The sequence below is a fragment of the Mangifera indica genome, unplaced genomic scaffold (assembly GCF_011075055.1).
Source record: "Mangifera indica cultivar Alphonso unplaced genomic scaffold, CATAS_Mindica_2.1 Un_0002, whole genome shotgun sequence".
NCBI classification, from domain to species: domain Eukaryota; kingdom Viridiplantae; phylum Streptophyta; class Magnoliopsida; order Sapindales; family Anacardiaceae; genus Mangifera; species Mangifera indica.
Genome location: NW_025401094.1, coordinates 49,165 through 71,888, shown reverse-complemented (window position 1 = coordinate 71,888; position 22,724 = coordinate 49,165). Strand labels below are relative to the sequence as shown.

The following is a 22,724-nucleotide window of genomic DNA, read 5'->3' as shown; positions in this document are numbered from 1 at the left end:
AGAAAGCAGTGGAGACCTACCACATAAAGACAAAAATGGATGAAAGTCATATTTAGTCTCTTTCACAAGGCTATTTTCAGCAAGATGCCTCTGTCTTTGTCAGATTAGTTTTCCACCGCAATAAATAAAGTGAGTGGTAATTTCAAATCAATTGAATTTGGTGGAACTTTCGTTTCATATTGTATATGAATTGAGATAATAATCCATCATTTACAGTAAAGTTAAAATCAATAGATACGTGTTTACTGTAATCTCTCTCTATCATCCTCACATTTCTTCTCTTTCAATCATTCAGAAATGGATTCTTTAAGTTTGGCAAGGGACATATTCTCAGCTGGAAAATGTAATGGGCTGATGAGCCCAAGTGATCAACCTATTTGAGCTTTTATGTGTTGATTTTTCAACAAATGGGACCCAGCTCAGATGCTTTTGCAAGAGACCTTAATAAAGTTTAGCTAATGCTAACTTTATTCTTCATTTTCCACCGCAACAAATGAGGTCAGAGCAATGCAATGCTCTTTTTCTTACTCTAAAACTATTACTTTGTTCACGTGGTGGGAGTCCACTCTATAATCAATTATTCATGTTCACTGTAATCCCTCTTCATCTACACACTTCAGTTTTCTTCTCTCTCAATCATTCACACATAAACCACTCAATAATACTTTCACTCACAAACCTTTCTGAAACCAGATCCCTAGATTTCTTGAAATTGCAACTCGGTTGCCCTGTTACTTTCTCTGTTTTACTTTTTTTATTTAAGCATTTCTTTGCCCTATTTCTGGTTTTTTTTTTTGCTTTGTTGAAAAAAATTCGGTTACAATATTTCTGATTTCTTCAAAAGAAAAAAAAACCTCTATTACCATTAGGCAACTGCATGGAAGCTGACCAAACTTGCAAAATGATAAAAATCAATGTTTTTAATACTCAACTGGTAGTCGAATCAATTATTTACTGATTCATGTTTCGATTTGTTCAATCAGTTCAATTTATTCCAAAATCATTATGTATTATTTTTTGAATAGTATTAAATATTCATCACAATTTATTTTTTGAATGGTAAATTGGGTATTGTTCAATTTTTTTAATTATTATTATTATATTGCATAATGGGTGACATATAGAAACCAACTTAAATTTGGTTGTTGGATGCATCTGATGGCCACCATGTTATAATTATGAAGCGTGAAAGAATTTAGATTCAAAATGGTGTCAACTTTTGACGTGTAAGTAGGTCAAACGAAGTCTATTTTACTCAAATAAGGTATCGTTGGAAAGCTTATTTTGATATGAATCCAATGCCTCAAAAATCGTAGCAAACAGAGTTGTCATGCTCTCACACCTGCCTCAACAAGGTCCCGTGGTCAAGTTTACATAGATTTTTCGAATCTATGTTCTTTTCAGTTTTTGAGTCTAAACCAGTTATGGATTGCTCCTATACTATAAATACACATGCTAAACGTCTCATAAGTAGATGTGTGATGTATCAAGAGATCTCCAAGGATTTTAGACTTAGATTGACAAGTTTAGGAAGGTGAGAGAAAGATTTGTGATTGAGAGTGAGAGAGGCTAAGGCTTGAGTTTGTAATCATCAATTTGATAGTGGAAGAAGTGTTGATGCACTCTATGAATGTAGGGAATTTCCTGAACCACGTAAAACTCTTGTGTCTCTTTTATTTTATGCTTTTTTGATTTGTGTTTGATTGTGCTTTGCGACTTTTTCTTCTTCTTCTTCTTTCTTCCTGGGTTTATCTCCCAACACACCACATATTATTAATGCAGATCAGATGTATGTTAATCTCTGGTAGAGTAATGTAATACAAGAGAATTGAGATATGAACAATTTATCTAGATTTATCATTATTATAAGTCTTTTATACAGTAAAATAATGGCCAAACGACTATTTCCCACCTAAACTATGTTGAATTGTCAAAGTTCCCCCCATTAATTATGAAAATACCGTTTATCCATCTATGAGCAGTTAAAATTAACGGTGGTAAGGGTAAAATCGTTATTTTCTCTATAATATTAAAAATAAAGTAAAATATAATCTATTTTTGCCCCCCTAAACTTTAAAAACTAAAATTTTTCCCTAGCCTAAGTTTTAAAAAATGGCAGTTTCACCCCAGGGTTTCGTTTTGAAATCTCTGGCGACATCTCCGGCTCCATTGTCCATGGCCTCTCCCTCCCGAAGCATTCTCTCTTTTTGGCGATCTTTTTCCCCTCATTTGGACGTTTGATCGGCGTCGAAGAAGCCTTGGGAGACGAAGAACTTAGCCAGGGAAGATGAAGACGAAGCTGTCATCTTCGTTTGGGAAGATGATCGTCTTCCCAATGGTATTTCCATAGTTAATGGGGGGAACTTTGACAATTCAACATAGTTTGGGTGGGAAATAGTTCTTTGGCCTAAAATAATTATATTAATGAGGTAGTCTCAATTTGACAAAAATGATTATTTTCTTATATAACTATCACATGTAAACTCAGAGGACTTTTATCATTCATTGAATATGGAATGTTTGCCAAGCACTTTTAATTGTTTTTCAATGCTGGTAAATTTTAGAAAGTTCTATGAATATAGAGTTATGATTCAACCAGATAATCTAATAATCTTAAACTAATTTAATTTGAAAAAATTTAAACCTATGTAATATATTGCGGATCAAATTGAATTACATTTTGTTAATATAAATATAATTTTGACAGTGACTTCTCTCCAATAATCCTGATAATTGATAGCATTCCCAACCATAGAATAATTCCCATTAATTAATCAGAAAAAAGAAAAAAAGTGATTTCCATAGACTGAACTACTCATTGCAACATCGATAATAAATTATTAATGGTAATGGAAACCAGCTCAGGTTTGCACAAGTATTATTATTATTATATTAAGCATGAATTATTAATTATTTAATTAATAATAAAGTTTAGTTTTTGCAAGAACACTTAATAAAGCTAACGCTACTTTGCCTATTTTAATGGTCAAACGACTATATCCCACCTAAGGTATGTTGCAATCTCAAGTTTCCACCCTTTAACTATGGAAATACCAAACACCCACCTATGGCCGGTTAAATTTAACGAAACTCTAACGCCTGAAAATTTAATCTCATTTCTGCCCCTAAAAGTTTAAAAACTAACGTTTTTTTTCTTAAGCTAAGTTTGAAAAGATCGCATTCCCCCCCCCCCCCCTAGGGTTTAGTTTCCAAACCCTTTCGCTTTCTCCGTCGCCATCGCCGGTCGTCTCTCCCTCCCGATGGTTTTTCTTTCACCGACGACCCCCCTCAACTCCACCCCAACCCATCCGATACAGAGAGACGTCATCTGGGAAGAGAAATCGTCTTCCCAGATGAAGATGACTCGTCTTCCCAAAGGACGACGAGTCATCTCGTCTTTGTTTGGGAAGACGATCGTCTTCCCAGATGACGATGACTGGGAAGACGAAGAACTTCATCTTCCACGGCTTCTCCGACGTCGATTGGGCGTCGAAATGGGAGGAAAGAGATCGCCGGAAGGAGAGGATGCTTCGGGAGGGAGAGGTCGTCGGCAATGGAGCCGGAGATGTCGTCGGAGATTTCAAAACTAAACCCTAGGGTGAAACTGCCATTTTTTAAAACTTAGGCTGGGGAAAAATTTTAGTTTTTAAAGTTTAGGGGGTCAAAAGCAGATTCTATTTTAGTTTATTTTTAATATTATAGAGAAAATGACGATTTTACCTTTACCACCGTTAATTTTAACTGCTCATGGGTGGGTGTTTGGTATTTCCATAGTTAAAAGATGAAACTTGAGATTGCAGCATATCTTGCGTGGGAAATAGTCGTTTAGCCTATTTTAATCTTCATTTTCCACTGCATTAAATTGTAAAATAATTAATTAATGAGGTCCGTGGTCTTCTACAGCTCTCTGTTTTTCTTACTTTAATAAAGTATAATTCTGTTCTCATGTGAGTTTCCACAATCAGTCAATTAAAGTTAAATCAATTGAAATATTTTCTTCACTGTAATCTCTCTTCATCATCTTCAATTTTCTTCTCTCTCAATCATTCAGAAATATTTTCACTCACAAACCTCTCTGAAACTAGTTCCCCTGATTTCTTCAGTTTGCACCTTGGTTGCCCTGTTACTTTCTCTGTTTTACCTTCTTTATTTCAGAATCTTTTTGCCCTATTTCTAGTTTTTTTTTTTTCTTCTGTTTCAATATTTCTTATTTCTTCAATCGAAAAAAAACACACTTTTTGCTTTCAGTTATTTCTCGATTACTGGAAAGAATTATCATTTCTCGTATTTATAGTTAATTATTTTCATTTGATTTACTTCTTTTCTGTTTTTCAAACTAGAAAAAAGTTAAAAAAAAAATGGTTGATGTTGCCGGGAGTATCGGAAGTGTGGTGAGTCCTGTCCTTCAAGTTGCCGAGTGGTTGGCTGCTCCGATTTGGCGTCAATTTAAGTACTTGTTCAACAACAAGAGCAACTTTGACAATCTCCAAGAAGAAATTGACAAGCTGAAGAATACAAGAGACGAAGTTCAGCATAAGGTTACTGCTGCTGAGAAAAATGTGGAAGAGATCAAACAGAATGTTAAGGACTGGCAGAAAGATGTGGAGAAGACCGTTACTGAAGCAGAGCAGTTGATTCAAGCGAAAGCAAACAACTCTCGATGTTTCAAGGGATTGTGCCCCAACTTCATCACCAGCTACAAACAAAGCAAGAAAGCATTCAAATTAAAGCAGGATGATATCGATCCACTACTCCGGCAAGAAAAGGAATTGGGTCCTGTTTCCTATCCCACTAATCCACCGGAGATCTGGCTTAGATCTAGTGAAGATTATTTGGCTTTTGAATCAAGAAACTCCACTGTGAAGGATGTATGGAATGCTTTAAATGATGAGAATGTCTTCATGATTGGTGTTTATGGGATGGGTGGTCTTGGGAAGACCACGCTTGTGCAGGAACTTGGTAGGAAAGCCAAGGAGGAAAAGCTCTTTGAGGAGATTGTTTTTGTGGAGGTAAAGAAACATTCAATACAATATTGTTCATCTGTTAAGCTTTGCTTTATTTTCTGGTTCTGATTGGGTATGTGTGTATGTGTGTGTGTGTATTTGTCTTGCAGGTTTCAGAATCTCCTGATGTAAAGAAGATTCAGACAACAATTGCAGAGAAATTGGGTGTGGAATTCAAAAAAGAAAGTGAAATGGCAAATAAGATATATTCAAGAATGAAGGACAAGAATATTCTTCTAATTCTAGATAACATTTGGGAACCGCTAGAATTTGAAAAGATGATAGGAATTCCTTGCGGAGTTGATCGTGGAAGAAATAAACTTTTGTTCACAACAAGAAACTTAGATGTGTTGGAGAGGATGGGTTCCACAAATAATTTCAGGATGGGCATTTTAAATGAAGAAGAAGCTTGGACCCTATTCACTAAAATGACAGGTAACTGTGTTATAGAATTTTCACTTGTATGTTTTCTAGATCAATATATTTTAATTCTATTTTTTAATTATTTGATGTGTTTTGATGTGAATATTAAAATGTCAAATTACTTATAACATGAACAAATTCCAACTTCAAAATTTTAATTTCACTTGTATTCTTGATAGAAAGCATTACAATTTAGTTTTATATTCACGCTTAAGATTAAGAGTGAATCCAATCTAAACAGTTTCAAATTGAATCTATAGTATAGATTAAACAAGTCGATTTTAAACAAGAGCTTTAGATCAATAACTCAACTTAAGATCGATTGATTTATCTTTTCAATGACATTGTTCATCCTGTTGATAACGTTGTTAACCACTTTAAATTAGATATTATTGAGTATTGACAATGTTGGTGGCTCTCCAATGACATTATTCATCAAATCAAATGAGCTCAAATCGAACATTATGTCTTTGATCTAAGCTCAAAATCCACCCCTATTCTAGACATCAAAATTTTTCTTTGATTTTATTGTGTTAATTGTTCTCCTAAAAGTAAGTACTTCTATATTTTTATTAATAAAGTTTTATTTTGAGTGAAAAAGTGTTATTTATGCTAATTAAGGGTGCAAAAGAATTTTAAGGTCAAACCTTGGGTGGAAAATGTCATTTACTCAATGCAGTATTTTGATTTGCACTTAAAAGCTTAATCAAATTTTATATAATGTGAAGACTGTAAACTATTTTGAAGCTTGACTCTAAGGACGATTACAATTTAATAAATTTTGCCACTGAATTTGTGTGTGAATGAATAATTTTAAGAACCTATTTTTCTCTTGTTTGTTAAATAAAACTATTTTGCATTCAAGATATTAATTCGTATTTTTTTCAAACACTTTGAGAGAGGTACTATTTGCCACTTATTATGTTACCAGTGTCCAATTATACATTTTAAAAATAAAAATTTAAGAGGAATTATTTTTGATATTATAAAATGGAATTCATTTAGATTACAAAAAAATTGATGGATTTATTTGGAAAAGATTGAAATTCAACATTTATAACTTTTCTTGTTTTTAAATCTAAAGTATGTATGTAAATAGAAAATGCAATTTGTATAATACTAGATCCTTTTGCAGGAAATATTATTCAAACACGTGAATTGCATTCTCAAGCAAAAGATGTATGCAAGGAATGCAAAGGATTACCTATTGTAATTTGTACAATGGCTAAAGCATTAAAAAACAAGAGTCATCCATCTTATTGGAAGTGTGCATTGCAAGAATTGAGAGCACCTTCTCCAAGAAAGTATACAAGATACCTAGAAGAGGATTACGCAAAGATCGCCTTAAGTTACAAGTATTTAAGAGATGATGAACTTAAGAAAACGTTTTTAATTTCTAGTCTAATGAAAAATAATACTTCCATTTCAGACTTGTTCAGACATGTTGTGTGTCTGGATGTATTTGATGGAGCTAATTTGACAATGGAAGAAGCACGAGATAGACTAGATATATTGGTTTGTGACCTCAAAGATGCTTGTTTATTGCTTGACGGGTTCAAAAGCGGCCAATTTGCTATGCATGATGTTGTTCGTGCTGTCGCCATAACAATTGCATATATGGATCACCATGTGTTTACAGTAAGAAATGACGTTGAACGAGATTGGAAGGATAGAGATAAACTGAAGAAATGCACAATGATCTCTTTACCTAGTGAAAATACTATTATAAGTCAACTTTGGCCTAATGATTTGGATTGTCCAAATCTTGAATATTTCTATATGGGGGACTCTTCTTTCAAAATCCATGTGAAAATCCCAGAGGACTTTTTCATGGTGATGCCAAACCTTCGAGTATTGAATTTGGAAAGGCTATGGCAATCATCATTGCCATCATCAATTGATCTTTTGACAAACCTTCAAACATTGTGTTTAGATAGTAGCAAAGTTGAAGATTTTGCTATTATTGGAAAGCTAAAGACATTAAAAGTTCTTAGCTTGCAAAGATCAAATATTAAGGAGTTTCCTGCAGAATTGGGTCAATTGACTCAATTAAGGTTGTTAGATTTAAATTATTGTAGGAGATTGGAAGTAATTGCTCCAAATGTGATATCACAATTATCCAAATTAGAAGAATTTTATATAAAGGGATGCCCTATTAAATGGAAGGATGGCGTACTCAAGGAATTGAAGCTCTTGTCCAACCTCACCAATTTAGAATTGGATATTGAAGTTAACAATGTGTTGCCTAAAGATTTTGTTTCCAAAAAGCTTAGAAGGTACAAAATAACAATACGAGGTAAGGGTTATGGAGATCCAATAAATAAATACTCAAGGATTTTCGCGTTTGCCTGTAACTCTACCATCTCCCAAGAAGAATTAGGTGGAATCAATGATGTTGAAGTCTTACACATAGTTAAATCTTCAGATGACGAGGAGGATCTTGATGAAAAGCAAATGCTGCCATTATTTAAGGGGAAGGTTTGGTTAACGATAATCTATAGTACTTCTCTTTTCAAGTAATTAAAATTTCACGTGTTTTTCTTCAATTTCTATACTATATAATTTCTTTCAAATTGATTTCATCATTTCATGACTTGATTTCATAGTTGATATTATTAGAGACAAAATATAAAACATACTATTAATATTAATAGCGTGACATCCATAATCAATAAGAACTAGTTATTATTTTAAAATTTTCTCGTGTGAGTTTGTATATATTGAAACAACAACTAACTTTGACTATAGATTATTTTCACTGATTTGATAGCCTTGAAATTGGTCAATATTAGTTTTGGAAAGATTTGGAAGAGTTAACTTTGACTGCAGGCTTGACTTGTATTAGTTTTATCTCTCAAATTGGATGTTCGTAAGGGTATGAATTTTTGTCCAACACACATATTTGATAAGTACGCTCAACATGTAGGCCTATTAAGCCCAAATTGATAAGTAAAGCCCCTGTTCTATTTGTTTTAATCTAATTTTGATGATGAATAATTCTTTACTCAGTAGTTGCTAATGTCATATTTAAACTACTAACTTATATTCCTATTTGGGTCATTTGAATTAAGAGTGTCTTAATGTTAGTATGATTTCCAGTATTATATTTATATTACAATTTTGAATTTTTTCTTATTTTTTTAAAGTTACCTAATTTAAAATAAAGTATGTTTAATTATATTACATTTATAAAGTATGTTTAATTACTAGTTTTTATAGATAGTTATTGATTTAAAATAAAAGGTAATATCCAATAAGCCATTAATTAGCACATTTTATTTCTTTTTTTTTTCTGAATTATTTGTTGTGCTTTGGTGTGAATATTGTAAGATTAAAGTTATAATAACATTAGCAAATTTGAACTTCAAATTTTAATTTGACATGTGTGCTACCTTGATGAAATGTTCTTGTTATATTTATTTTATATAGTTGATGATGTTATTAGGAATCTAACTTGTTAAAGAATTTTTTTGTTGCAAACTTTTTTAATCTTTTTTTATGTGGTTTTTTCATCTTTTTTTACGAAAATTCAGTGAAATATTTATTTTATTTTACACTGTGGTTGTTTGATTGAGTTAAAAAACTTTGTGTAAAGATCTGTGTGAGGTTATTTTTTAGGAAACAGACATTTCCCTGTTACTAAGAAAGAACTCTTGAAGAAATTTTTTCATCGTAAATCCTTAATAAAAATTCTTCTTGCCAATTTTGCGATCCAGTTTTTCTAGCAGTGGATCTCACGGCTCTAATATTTTTTTTTTTGAATTTTATTTACTGGAGATAGAAAACATTACATCTCCAGTTTAAGGGAAAGGTTGCATCTTGATGAAATGCAAATGCTACCATTATTTAATTAGAAGGTTTGATTAACGATAATTTGTAGTACTTAACCTTTCAAGTCCCTAAAATTTTCAGTTAAATTTTCCTTTTTTTCGTAATTACTTTTCAGTTAAATTTTCGGTTTCGTCATTTTATGCTTGATTTCATAGTTGATATTACTAGAGACAAAAACAAAATACATTGTAAATATTAATGGCACTTCATCTATAAATAAGATTTAATTATTATTTTATTTTTAAAATTTTCTCATATGAGTTGGTAGATATTGAAACATTAAATAACATTGACTGCAGGTTATTTTCACCAATTTGATGGCCTTGAAATTGACCAATATTAGTTTTGGAAAGATTTGGGAGAGTCAACTTTCAATTTCTTCTTATCAAAATTTGACACAGTTGATTTTGAAGAGATGTGATAAAATGAAATATGTGTTTCCATTTTTTATAGTCAAAAGCCTCCAACAGCTCAAATACCTTATGATAAAGAAGTGTAAGGTTTTAGAGAAGATTGTTGAAGAAGAAGAAGGAGCAGAAGTGGTTGATTCTATCTTTCCACAGTTAATGAAATTGGAGCTTAGGTTTTTACCAAAACTTACTGTTTTCTATTTAGGAGTAGAAGCTTTGGAATTGCCAATGTTGAATACGTTGAAGATATCATATTGTCCAAACTTCACTTCAACATATCAAAGCTTCCAAGATAATAATGAGGAAGGTGAAGTTCAAGTTTCTGGTTCAAAATCCATTTGCTTGGAGCATAAGGTATCAATTTTATATTTATTTCTTTATTGAAAATAGTAAAAATAGAAACTTATATATATATATATGATTTGAATTAGGAATTAAATTGAATGTTACTAATTTATTATAACAATGAATTAAAATAATTGAAAGGGTTTTTTAAAGCGAAGTGGTCCATTTTACTTTGTAGGCTAATATAATCTTTTAGGGTTGGCTTGTACTATAAGTAAGCTCAGCATGTAGGCCTATTAAGCCCAAATTGCTAAGTAAAGCCCCCCATGCTGTTGTTTTAATTTAATTTCGATTATGAATAATTCCTTACTCAGTAGTTGCTAATGTCACATATAAACTGCTAACTTATATTCCTTTTTGGGTAATTCGAATTAAGAATGCCTTAATGTTAGCATGATTTTCACTATTTTATTTATATTACAATTTTGAATTTTTTCTTATTTATTTAAAGTTACCTAATTTGTTAGTCATCTGATCATACTCAAATTTGCCTTTATTTCTTGTTACAATGTTGTACGTCATGAAACATGCAGACATTGTCATAATACAAATACATACGTTTTACATTTCCTTTATACTTCCCACATTTATAAAGTATGTTTAATCACTAGTTTTCATAAATAGTTATTGATTTAAAATAAAAAGTAATATCAAATACGCCATTAATTAATTTTATGAATTTAATCATGTGCTCAAATGTTTTCAATTTTTTATTTATTCAGTAATTAGTTGCCAAACTTTTCTAGTTGCTTCCCTAATTTGTATTTGGATAAAATTAAAGTTTTGTTTTAAGATTATCATAAACTAACTAGATTTTGTTTTGATGGATTTGTAGATCAATTCTGATTTGAAGGTATTTCATTTTAAGGATGGTGTGGTATCTATTACTTGGGAGAGTCAATCTAAAACTCTTGAAACCTCCGTCAGAAATCTTTCAGTGAAACTACTTCAAAATTTTAACAATTTGAAAGTGCTCAAAGTATGTCGCAGCCTATCTAAAGAAATTAAAAGCCTATTTGATCTTCCATATCTTGAAGTTCTAGATATAGATAGTTGTTACAGAATGATAAGTCTACCGACATTCTCGACTTATTTTCTACCTCTTAAAGTTTTGAAGTTAAGTTATTGTCACGGGTTGATAAAGAGGTTAATAACACCTTCAATGGCTAAAAGCTTGGTGCATTTGAGAGAAATGAGCATATACAGGTGTAATTTGCTAACTGAAGTAGTAGAAGATGAGGCTGATGTAACAACAACTAACATTGGTTTTCACAGTTTGGAGAAGTTGTCACTTAAAAAATTAGACAGTCTTACATGCTTTTGTTCTGGGAATTACTCTTTCAATTTTCCATCTTTGAGAGTGTTAGTTATAAAAGGATGCCTCAATATGAAGACTTTCTGTCTAGGATTCTTAAGCACTCCAAGGTTACACAATGTCAATTATGAGAATGAGCTAGTAGAGATTGGGGAAAATGACTTGAATACAAGTGTACAACAATCACACAAAAAAAGGGTACGTATTCAATTAATTAGTTCAAATATATTTTTATAATTTTTTAAGAATATCATATTTTCAGCTTTAATTATAATAAATTGTGTTTTAAAAACTGTTGAACTTGATACCACATAAAAATTAATTAGCTTGTGTATATGCTCAACATTTTTGTTGAACTAGTGACCGCAACAATCAACAATCAAAATTTTTCTAAGAAATTTCTAAAAGCACCATTTTATATTTTTAATAACCATCAATACATCATTTTTTATCTCCCTATTCCTTTTTAAAAAATATATATAATTATTATATGTTTTCAAAGATGATATTATTGTTAATTTGATTGTCAAGTTTTTTCTTTAGGTTAACTCCGATTTGAGTAAATTATCATTAAGTGGAAGAGACATCATGTCAATTTGGTAAAAAGTGTTCAAAGAGAACTTTTACAAAGTAGAAACTCTTGAATTGATTAAGGGTGAATATACACACATTCCAATTCATATCCTTGTAAAGTTTATCAATCTTGAAAACCTCATTTTGAAAATGAGTTCATACGAAGAGATATTCTCATATGGAGAAGATGAGGAACATGTTGGTACACTTGCAAAATTGAAAAAACTAAAATTGCAAGGACTTTTTAATTTAAAGTGCATTTGTAAACAAGACTTTCGATTCAAAACAATTCTTCAGAATCTTCATTCTTTAGAAGTAAGATATTGTAACAATTTGATGACTCTATTGCCACCTTTATCATCTTTTGAAAATCTGTGGTCTTTGGAGGTAGCTGATTGTATTCAAATGTAGAACTTAATGATACATTTTTTTGTAGACATTTTTTGTTTTCCTTCATTGAATTAATTTATTTTTTTGTAGACATTTGTAGAATTAATGCTACAATATTACAGTTTATGTATAAGTTAAATTAAATTGAGTAAATGTGTATTTCAAATATTGAGATGGTTAATTGTTGAGGAAATTCATCATCTTCTTGTTTAATTGAAATATAAATTAGATACTGAAAGTAGCATTAATTCTCTACTATTTTTATTTTACCATTAAATTTTTGTATTGTTGTACATGATTACAGATTCCTCAAAGTTATGGGAGGAAAGTGCGAAATCATATGGTAAGTGTGTGGTTTTAGATGACACTTTGGGTGGGAATAAGTCCTTCGGCCTTTATTTAAATTCAAATCCCTCACGGAGATGCAAAAAATCTCAGAAATTAATGATTTTGAATTGTGCCAATTAATTGTTACCCAAAAGTGGAAGAATCTTTTTGCCTGTTTTAGAAGACAATTAAAGTTTCATAATTGTTGATAAATTTTTAGTGTTTTATTTGCTTGCAAACTCTTATGAGTTTTGCCTTTTCTTTTCCTTCTAAATTCTCATTTGAAACCAGGTCAACGAGCTTTTTACTACTGCGATTATTGCAACAAAGACATCACGGGGAGGATCCGCATGAGATGTGCAATTTGTCCTGATTTTGACCTCTGTGAAGAGTGCTTCAGTGTTGGAGCTGAAGTGAAAACTCATAAGAGCAATCACCCCTACAAAGTTCATGGTTAGTAATACTGGTCCCTCGCTTGGTTTATTAGAGTTCTCCATGAACTATGCTTATATAGATCCATGACCTTTTGTTTTTCTTACAATATTGAAGTAAACATTTGCTTTTAACATCAGTGTTCTCAAACGAATGGAAAGTTAAAATTTGTTCGGTAAAACATTTAACTTCTTTGCTATGCTTAAGCCTTGACTCTATAAACTTTGGACGGAGTACACAATTCACTGCTTTGCAATTGAAGACATTTAGTGAAATAAATTCCAGGTTGGCAGTAGTTAAAACCTATTTTTGGACGTCAAATCAAACTCTTTAAATTAGTAATCAATCAATCAATGAAATAAAGTACCGTACTTCTAAAGAGAAAGGTGCAGTGCACCGTACAACTAGTACTTTTTTCACAAAATGAAATAAACTCATGTGTCTTTTCACATTCATGTATTGAATTTTACAAAGATTTAATATTTTTTTAATATTAAATTAAATTTAAAATAATACTTAACTAAACAAATTTATAATACGAGATATAAGTAGAAGTAATGCTCAACTTGCATGTTAAGGTTACATGATTGAAACTTCAGAGATGGTGAGACTATTCATTTGATGATTGGATCATTTGGACCTGTCTTTCTCTTCTTGTCTGGTTCCTTTTTGAAGCCTTCTGTTTTTCGGTTGTTCTCCATTTTTTTCGCCGCTGCTTAGTTGTGCAGAAAGCTAGGAATATTTCTTTTATATTCATCTGTAATGAACAAATATTTCTTTTGTAGAGTTGAAAAGCAGATCACCATGTTTCAAATCCAAGCATGTAAAAATCTAATATAGAGCTACTTAAATGACAATTCTCCCTCCTCAAGTGTCAAGATTGCATCAATTTCAGCATTCTGGCCATTCTCTGAACAAATTTTTTGGGCTGAAATTTTGGTATGAAAGAAATGCATTGTTCTTTATGATTACAGATAGTTCTGAGCCTCCGGTGGAACTTTCAGAATGAAGCCTCTGCCTAGATTGCGTGGCATTGCAGCTCATGTTCCTTCTGTTTAAGTAAGGGCCATTTTCTCATCTCCGGTTTCTGCTTTTATCTATCTTCAATTCATTGTGACGTTTTTCTGATTGTGAAAGTGTTACAAAACTAGTGTTTCCTTCAGTTTTCTGATTGTGTAAACTTGTGCTCCCTTCAATTGCCAATCTTGAAGAGATTAAATGTGCATGAATGCTTCAAGACGAAGATTTTCTCTCGACAAGGCTTCAGCACGACAAGGTTAAAAGAGGTGAACTGGAAATATTGCCTGAAGAATGAGCTTAATACAGTCATACAATCATTACAAAATGGTATGTATTTATTTGCCTAGTAAAAATATACTTTTTGTTGTAGACTTCTTCATTGTCTTCATTGAACTAAAACAAATCAAGTTGTTCTTTGTGATCACAGAATTTTCAGTGCTGTGTGAAAGATTTGCAGAATAAAAAGAGTGAGTGAGATAGTAAAATGAAATGTCCATCAACATCCAGCAAAATCATCTGGTGAGTGAGTGATGTTAGATGAGTTGACATTTCTATAAGTTGCCTTAAAAAATTCAGTTGATTAGATAGATTTCAGGGTATATGTTTTAAGAAATTATAAGGATAAATATGATACTTTGTAGAGTCAGAATCATTGATGTGATCCAACATATTTCCCCACATGCTTTGTTTCTTGCAATGTTAACAGTTTTGGGTTGCCCGCAGAATTAGCTTAAGTAGTCAAGTAATGAGATTCCATGAGATCTATGAGAGTAAATATTCAAATCTTCTGGGTTCGATGTTGGCTAACACAACTTTTCTTTTAGTCTAGGACTTAACGCAATGATAGATAATGAGATCTATGAGAGTAAATATTCAAATCTTCTGAGTTTTGCCTTTTCTTTTCCTTCTAAATTCTCATTTGAAACCAGGTCAAGGAGCTGGTGAAACTTCATACTTGTGCGATTATTGCAACAAAATCATCAGGAGGAGGATCCGCATGAATTGTGCAATTTGTCCTGATTTTGACCTCTGTGTAGAGTGCTTCAGTGTTGGAGCTGAAGTGAAAACTCATAAGAGCAATCACCCCTACAAAGTTCATGGTTAGTAATACTGGTCCCTCGCTTGGTTTATTAGAGTTCTCCATGAACTATGCTTATATAGATCCATGACCTTTTGTTTTTCTTACAATATTGAAGTAAACATTTGCTTTTAGCATCAGTGTTCTCAAACGAATGGAAAGTTAAAATTTGTTCGGTAAAACATTTAACTTCTTTGCTATGCTTAACCGTTGACCTCTCTGCTCAATTTAAAATTATATTCTAACATTAATTTCGTTTTTTTTAAATCTTTTTTTTTTTTATGTCAATTAATTTTTTGTGGCAGCTTTTATCAGTATCTGTGTTTTATGCTTATGTGTTTAAAATTTTCATTTTACCAGGACAATCTCTCATTCCCACTTATATGCCCTGACTAGAGTGCAGATGATGAATTGCTGCTTCTAGAGGTGTTTTGAGTTCTCCTTTTCTTTTCTAATCCCTTGAAAAGTTTTGACCAGTTCTGCATGATTTGCAACAATATTTGGAATTTGGAGAAACTTATGTTTATCTTGCATCTGTTAAAATTTTGTATGTTAGGATTTGAATTGGATTTGAATTTAAATAAAGGCCAAAGGACTTATTCCCACCCAAAGTATCATCTAAAACCACACACTTACCATATGACATTTCTCCTTAAACATATTTCAAAATAATATTAATATATATAAGTTGCCTTTATAATTTCAATTGATTAATAAATTATAAGGCTATATATGATATTAATTAGAAATCAAGGAGACTAAATTGAAATGATGTAATCACATGAAGGACTTTAGTGATATTATTATCTAATCTTATAAATTTATGGCAGAGTTATAGGTGTCTCCAGTGGATAACAACAATAACTCCTTGAAGTCTCCTTTAGTATTCGGCTTCGTGGATTGAGGTCATTTTTGTCATCTCAGATGTATAGACTTGAAACAAATTGAACATATATGTTAATGTTTTTAATTTCGCAGATAAAATTGTCAAGTTATTCCTCAATCTGTTTGACATGTTAGCGAAATTGGTGCTAAATGACTTTTAATATAATGGGAGCCGATCAAAAGTTGAAATTGACGTAGTTTTTGTCAGATTCTAGTTGTCAGGTGGACTCAATGTGATTTTAGGAATTTTCGTTGAGGATCTATATAATGATGTTGTAGTTTTGAAACATGATTTACTTGAAATATTGTTTGAAAATGTGATTTTCATGTTTTGTTGTTGGATGATCGCAAGATCGTAAGAAAGGTAGTATTTGATTTAGGGAAGGTCCATCAAGGATTATAAAGTGCAAATACATTGAATTGAAGGGCTCCTGAATATATTTATCTGGTTAGCATTATATTGTAGTTCAACTTGAGCACAGTATAATTTGATACAGAATAAGCTGTTTATATTTTTAGTAATTTGCTTTTGAAATTGATGATCATACCCATAATCAGAAAATGTAGCTGGTGGTTTTATTGAAATTGATAATGGTAGAATTTTAAGCATGTGTACATTAGGTTTGGCTAAGTAGAAGTAATGCTCAACTTGCATGTTAAGGTTGCATGATTGAAACTCCAGAGCTGGTGATAATTTGATGATTGGATCATTTGGACCTGTCTTTCTCTTGTTGTCTGGTTCCTTTTTGAAGCCTTTTTGTTTTTCGGTTGTTCTTCGTTTTTTTCACCACTGCTTAGTTGTGCAGGGAGCTAGGAATATTTCTTTTATAGAGTTGAAAAGCAGATAACCATGTTTCATATCCAAGTATGTAAAAATCTAATATAGAGCTTCTTAAATGACAGTTCTCCTTCCTCAAGCATCAATTTCAGCATTCTGGCTACTCTCTGAACAAATTTTTTGGGCTGAAATTTTAGTTTGAAAGTAATGCATTGTTCTTTATGATTACAGATAGTCCTGAGTCCTCCGGTGGAACTTTCAGAATGAAGCCTCTGCATAGATTGTGAGGCATTGCAGCTCATGTTCCTTCTGTTTAAGTAAGGGCCATTATCTCATCTCCAGTTTCTGCTTTTGTCTATCTTCAATTCATTCTGACGTTGTTCTGATTGTGAAAGTGTTACAAAACTAGTGTTTCCTTCAGTTTTCTAATTGTGTAAACTTGTGTTTCCTTCAATTGTCAATCTTGAATAGATTAAATGTGCATGAATGCTTCAAGACGAAGACTTTCTCTCAACAAGGCTTAAGCATGCTAAGGTTAAAGGAGGTGAACTAGAAATATTGCGTGAAGAATGAGCTTAATACAGTCATACAATCATTACAAAATGGTATGTATTTATTTACCTAGTAAAAATACACTTTTTGTTGCAGACTTCTTCATTGTCTTCATTGAACTAAAACAAATCAAGTTGTTCTTTGTGATCACAGAATTTTCAGTGCTATTGTGATACCCCTAGGCGAATCCCACATCGACAAAGCACGGGAGAGATGCTGGGACTGTGTGTGCTCTGTCTTTGGATCCCACATTGGTTAGTGGTGGGAGAATTGAATTGGTTAAATAGCCTGTGAGCTCCTTAACTGTTAAGACGCGTTTTGGGTTGCAAAGCCCATTAGCAAACCCATGATGGACTGTGTGTTCAAAGTGGACAATATCTTGACAGTGGGCTAGGTTATTGGACCTGGGGTGTTACAAATGGTATCAGAGCAACTCCGCGTGTCCTCTTGAACGATGGTGGGGCAAACCTCAGCGAGGACGCTGAGTCCCGTAAGGGGGGGTGTATGTGATACCCCTAGGCGAATCCCACATCGACAAAGCACGGGAGAGATGCTGGGACTGTGTGTGCTCTGTCTTTGGATCCCACATTGGTTAGTGGTGGGAGAATTGAATTGGTTAAATAGCTTGTGAGCTCCTTAACTGTTAAGACGCGTTTTGGGTTGCAAAGCCCATTAGCAAACCCATGATGGACTATGTGTTCAAAGTGGACAATATCTTGACAGTGGGCCAGGTTATTGGACCTGGGGTGTTACAGCTATGTGAAAGATTTGCAGAATAAAAAGAGTGAGTGAGATAGTACAATGAAATGTCCATCAACACGCAGCAAAATCATCTGGTGAGCGAATGATGTTAGATAAGTTGACATTTCTATAAGTTGCCTTAAAAAATTCAGTTGATTAGATAGATTTTAGGGTATATGTTTTAAGAAATTATAAGGATAAATATGATATTAATTAAAAAATTCATGGGAATCTAGTAATATTATCTCATAAAATAGCAAAACTTATTATGGACTCTAATGGTAGATCTTGACTGGGGCTATCAGGAGATGGAGATGAAGTGAGGCTTTATTTTTAAAGATCAAAGGAAGAGGAAGCTAATTAAGCATGTGGTCTCCAGGTAATTTGCCAGAAATCGGCTGGAAATGGAAGAAAAGGCTCTGGTTTCAGAGGCAAAATTCATGAGAGCAAAAACTTTGAATAAAAATAACTACTTCATGTCTTTGTAAATTAAATATCTAGTTCTTCATGTCTATGTTTATTCTGATTTAGCAACAATTAATTGATATTCTCATTTTTTTTGTAATCACAGAATTGAACACAATTACAGAAATTTCAGGTAATGCATATGCCAATAGTCAAATAACGGTAATCCTAGTAAAAGTTCCAGGATTTATTACCCCTATAAAGACACAGAATCCTGAAAGCTAACATTGTGGGTAGATTCGAATAGGACCGATTTAGGTTTAAATGAAGGGAAATTTTAAAAAATGGCCAAAATGCCCTCCAATTAAGCAAAAATACCCAAAATTACTATTTCCAAACCAAAATGCCCAAAATCACTGTTTCAAAAAAAAAATGCCTATGACTTTTTTTAATACCAAAACTACCCTTCTTCTCATATTTATATAAGTCTCCCACTTACTATGGGGTTTTAATGTAATTTTAGATAACTATGAGGGGTTTTTGGATATTTTATATTATAAAGGCATTTTGATATTTATTTATTTATTTCAAACTTTTTCTAAAATACCAAAATTACCCTTCCCTTCATTTATATAACTCCCCTCACTCATTATGGGGGTTAAAATAATTTTAGATAAATATGGGGGGTTTTTGGATATTTTACATTGTAAAGGCATTTTCATATTTATTTATTTATTTCAAACTTTTTCTAAAATGTCAAAATTACCCTTCCCCTCATCTATATAAACCCTCCTCACTCATTTTATTTACACACACTTCTCATATCACTCAAACACTCACTCTCACTTTCATTTTTTTTCAACATCAATTAGTAGGGATTCGTTCGGACGGAAGAAGTTCGTATTTTTGTGTTCGACTCGAAAAAAAACTATTCATCAAAAAAAGATATTTATGTCAATCTTAGTCTAAAATTTAATTTAATTTGTTAAGTTTAATTTTTATGTCATAATATGGGGGTTAAATACAATGCTTCACAAGTATAGAGGGTTAAATGTAATTTAGGATAAATATGGGGGGTTTTAGATATTTTACATTATAAAGACATTTTCATATTTATTTATTTAATTACTTTTTCTAAAATGTCAAAATTACCCTTCCTCTCATCTATATAAACCCTCTTCATTCCCTTTATTTACACACACTTCTCATATCACTCAAACATTCACTCTCACTTTCATTTTTTTCAACATCAATTAGTAGGGATTCGTTCGCACGGAAGAAGTTCGTATTTTTGTATTCGACTCGAAAAAACACTATTCATCAAAAAAAGGTATTTATGTGAATCTTAGTCTAAAACTTAATTTCATTTGTTAAATTTAGTTTTTATGTCATAATATGGGGGTTAAATCAATGTTTCACAAGTATAGGGGGTTAAATGTAATTTAGGATAAATATGGGGGGTTTTTAGATATTTTATATTATAAAGACATTTTCATATTTATTTATTTAATTACTTTTTCTAAAATGTCAAAATTATCCTTCCTCTCATCTATATAAACCCTCCTCATTCCCTTTATTTACGCATACTTCTCATATCACTCAAACACTTACTCTCACTTTCATTTTTTTTCAACATCAATTAGTAGGGATTCGTTCGGACGGAAGAAGTTCGTATTTTTGTATTCGACTCGAAAAAATACTATTTATCAAAAAAAGGTATTTATGTCAATCTTAGTCTAGAACTTAATTTCATTTGTTAAGTTTAGTTTATATGCCATAATATGGGGGTTAAATGTAATGCTTCACAAGTATAGGGGGTTAAATGTAATTTAGGATAAATATGGGGGGTTTTTAGATATTTTACATTATAAAGACATTTTCATATTTATTTATTTAATTACTTTTTCTAAAATGTCAAAATTACCCTTCCTCTCATCTATATAAACCCTCCTCATTCCCTTTATTTACACACACTTCTCATATCACTCAAACATTCACTCTCACTTTCATTTTTTTTCAACATCAATTAGTAGGGATTCGTTAGGACGGAAGAAGTTCGTATTTCTGTGTTTGACTCGAAAAATCACTATTCATCAAAAAAAGGTATTTATGTCAATCTTAGTCTAAAACTTAATTTCATTTGTTAAGTTTAGTTTTTATGCCATAGTATGGGGGTTAAATGCAACGTTTCTCAAGTATACGGGGTTAAATTAATTTAGGATAAATATGGGGGGTTTTTAGATATTTACATTATAAAGGCATTTTGATATTTATTTATTTATTTATTTAATTACTTTTTCTAAAATATCAAATGAAATGTTATTAAAATTAGGGCGCATTTTCATATTAAACATGGTAGGCGCATTATAATTGAAATTATAGGTTTTTTCGAGTTTCACTCCTTTAGGATATATCAATTCACATTTTCCAGATTTTTGTAGAATTTTTCGATTGTTGCCATACTAGGGTATTTCAACTTTTAGATTTCGAATTTCAGTTCCGTTTTTTTGAATTTCATCCCTTTAGGATATATCGATTCGTATTTTTAAGATTTCTGAAGAATTTTTCGATTGATGTTATTCTAGGGTATTTCAACTTTTAGAATTCAAATTTCAATTCTGTTTTTTTGAATTTCATCGTTTTAGGATATATCAACTTGTATTTTCCAGATTTTCGAAGAATTGTTCGATTATTACCATTCTAGGGTATTTCAACTTTTAGAATTTGAATTTCAGTTCTGTTTTTTTGAATTTTATCGTTTTAAGATATATCCACTAGTATTTTCCAGATTTCTGAAGAAATTTTTTATTATTAACATTTTAAAGCATTTCAAAGTATAGAATTTGAATATCTATTTCAAAGTATAGATATTATAAAAACGTTTTAAATAGAACGTTACAAACAGATAGATGCATTTTGAGGGGTAAAATAACATACGAAAGTGTTATATAAATTGTTATATAAATTGTCAAATAATTATAGGGGATAAATAAATTATTAGAAAAATATTAGGAGTTTTTTTTAATTATTAATAATTGTACGATTGTTTTTCATAGTTATTATTGATTTTTTTATTATAAATGAATAATTATCTTCAAAAACTGGTCATTGGAGGATTTATAATTAAAATGGATGGTTATGCATTAGTTCGTTATCAAGGAGAATGGATTCAAGGTCGCAACAACACAATGAAATATGTTGGAGGAGCCAAACAATTGATTAAAATCCCTTATGGAACAACATTCGAGGGATTTATTGAGCTTTTGACGGAGTCTTGCAGTATTGATCCAATGAAAAACTACATTCAAGTATCAATGAAGCCAAGAAAAATTGAGCTCGACGACCCCATCCAGATCCAAAATGATGAAGATGTCCAAGGTCTTCTTGATATGTCCCAGTACTTTCAGGAATGTATTCATGTATTTGTTACATGTACCCCAATTGAAGGGCAGAAGGATGAAGATGAAGATGAAGATGAAAACGAAAGTAGTTGGGTCAAAAAAGAATATGATTTGGAAAAGTTGATTGATTTCAGTAATGACCCGTTGTATATTGCAAACTCATGGGCTTATGGAGAAAAAGATATAGTTCCCTATTGGGGTGACTTTGATGGAAATGATATGCCCGACATTCCTTCAAAAGATGTAGAGTCTGAGTATATGGCATCAGTTACCGAGGGTATGGATAGTTTATAGCTTGAAGATCCTATTTCAGGTGGTGGAAATTATTCTGGGCCATTTTTTGACAATGTCCCCACTGATCCATTTAGGTGGCTTCCTGATTTTTCTCCACAGCCATCAGCATCATCAAGTAGTTCCAGATCGATCCGAGAGGAGCATGGTGTCAAGATAGGGGATATTTTTCATAATAAAGTCCAATTGAAAGACGCTATGAAGCAATTCGCCTTACTGAAAGGATTTCAATTTGATGTCAAAAAGTCTGACAAGAAACGGTGGGAAATTAAGTGCATGGTCGAAAATTGTAAGTGGTATATACATGCAACCAAGTCCACTGTTGGTGATGTGTGGGGTATCAACTCTATGAATCCTACCCACACATGTTTAGTTGATCAAATCTTGCCACATCATAGACAAGCTGGCGCCCGAGCTTTAGGTCAATTAATGAGATCAAAGTTTGTGATGATTGATCGAATTTATCGGCCTAAAGAAATAATTGTTGACATCGCCGACCGATATAAAATTGATATTTCCTACTC

General features: G+C 31.9%; 1 protein-coding gene across 11 annotated transcripts; it reads left to right on the top strand.

Moving 5' to 3' along the window:
• The first annotated feature begins 3,959 nt into the window (after positions 1 to 3,959).
• On the top strand, positions 3,960 to 18,711 carry LOC123205138 (probable disease resistance protein At4g27220). 11 transcript variants are annotated; one of them, XM_044621996.1, is made up of 13 exons: positions 3,960 to 5,009; positions 5,114 to 5,438; positions 6,562 to 7,904; positions 9,557 to 10,021; positions 10,848 to 11,525; positions 12,595 to 12,633; positions 12,909 to 13,070; positions 15,508 to 15,573; positions 15,978 to 16,052; positions 16,839 to 16,897; positions 17,042 to 17,127; positions 17,282 to 17,415; positions 18,409 to 18,711. In XM_044621996.1, exons 1-7 carry the CDS (start codon positions 4,359 to 4,361, stop codon positions 12,969 to 12,971), a joined length of 3,564 nt encoding a protein of 1,187 aa, XP_044477931.1. In that variant the 5' UTR covers positions 3,960 to 4,358; the 3' UTR covers positions 12,972 to 13,070; positions 15,508 to 15,573; positions 15,978 to 16,052; positions 16,839 to 16,897; positions 17,042 to 17,127; positions 17,282 to 17,415; positions 18,409 to 18,711. The 11 variants fall into 11 exon arrangements, with proteins under 11 accessions (XP_044477931.1, XP_044477933.1, XP_044477934.1 ...); XM_044621998.1 differs by having other exon boundaries at positions 15,978 to 16,073; XM_044621999.1 differs by lacking the exon at positions 15,978 to 16,052.
• The last annotated feature ends 4,013 nt before the right edge of the window (positions 18,712 to 22,724 follow it).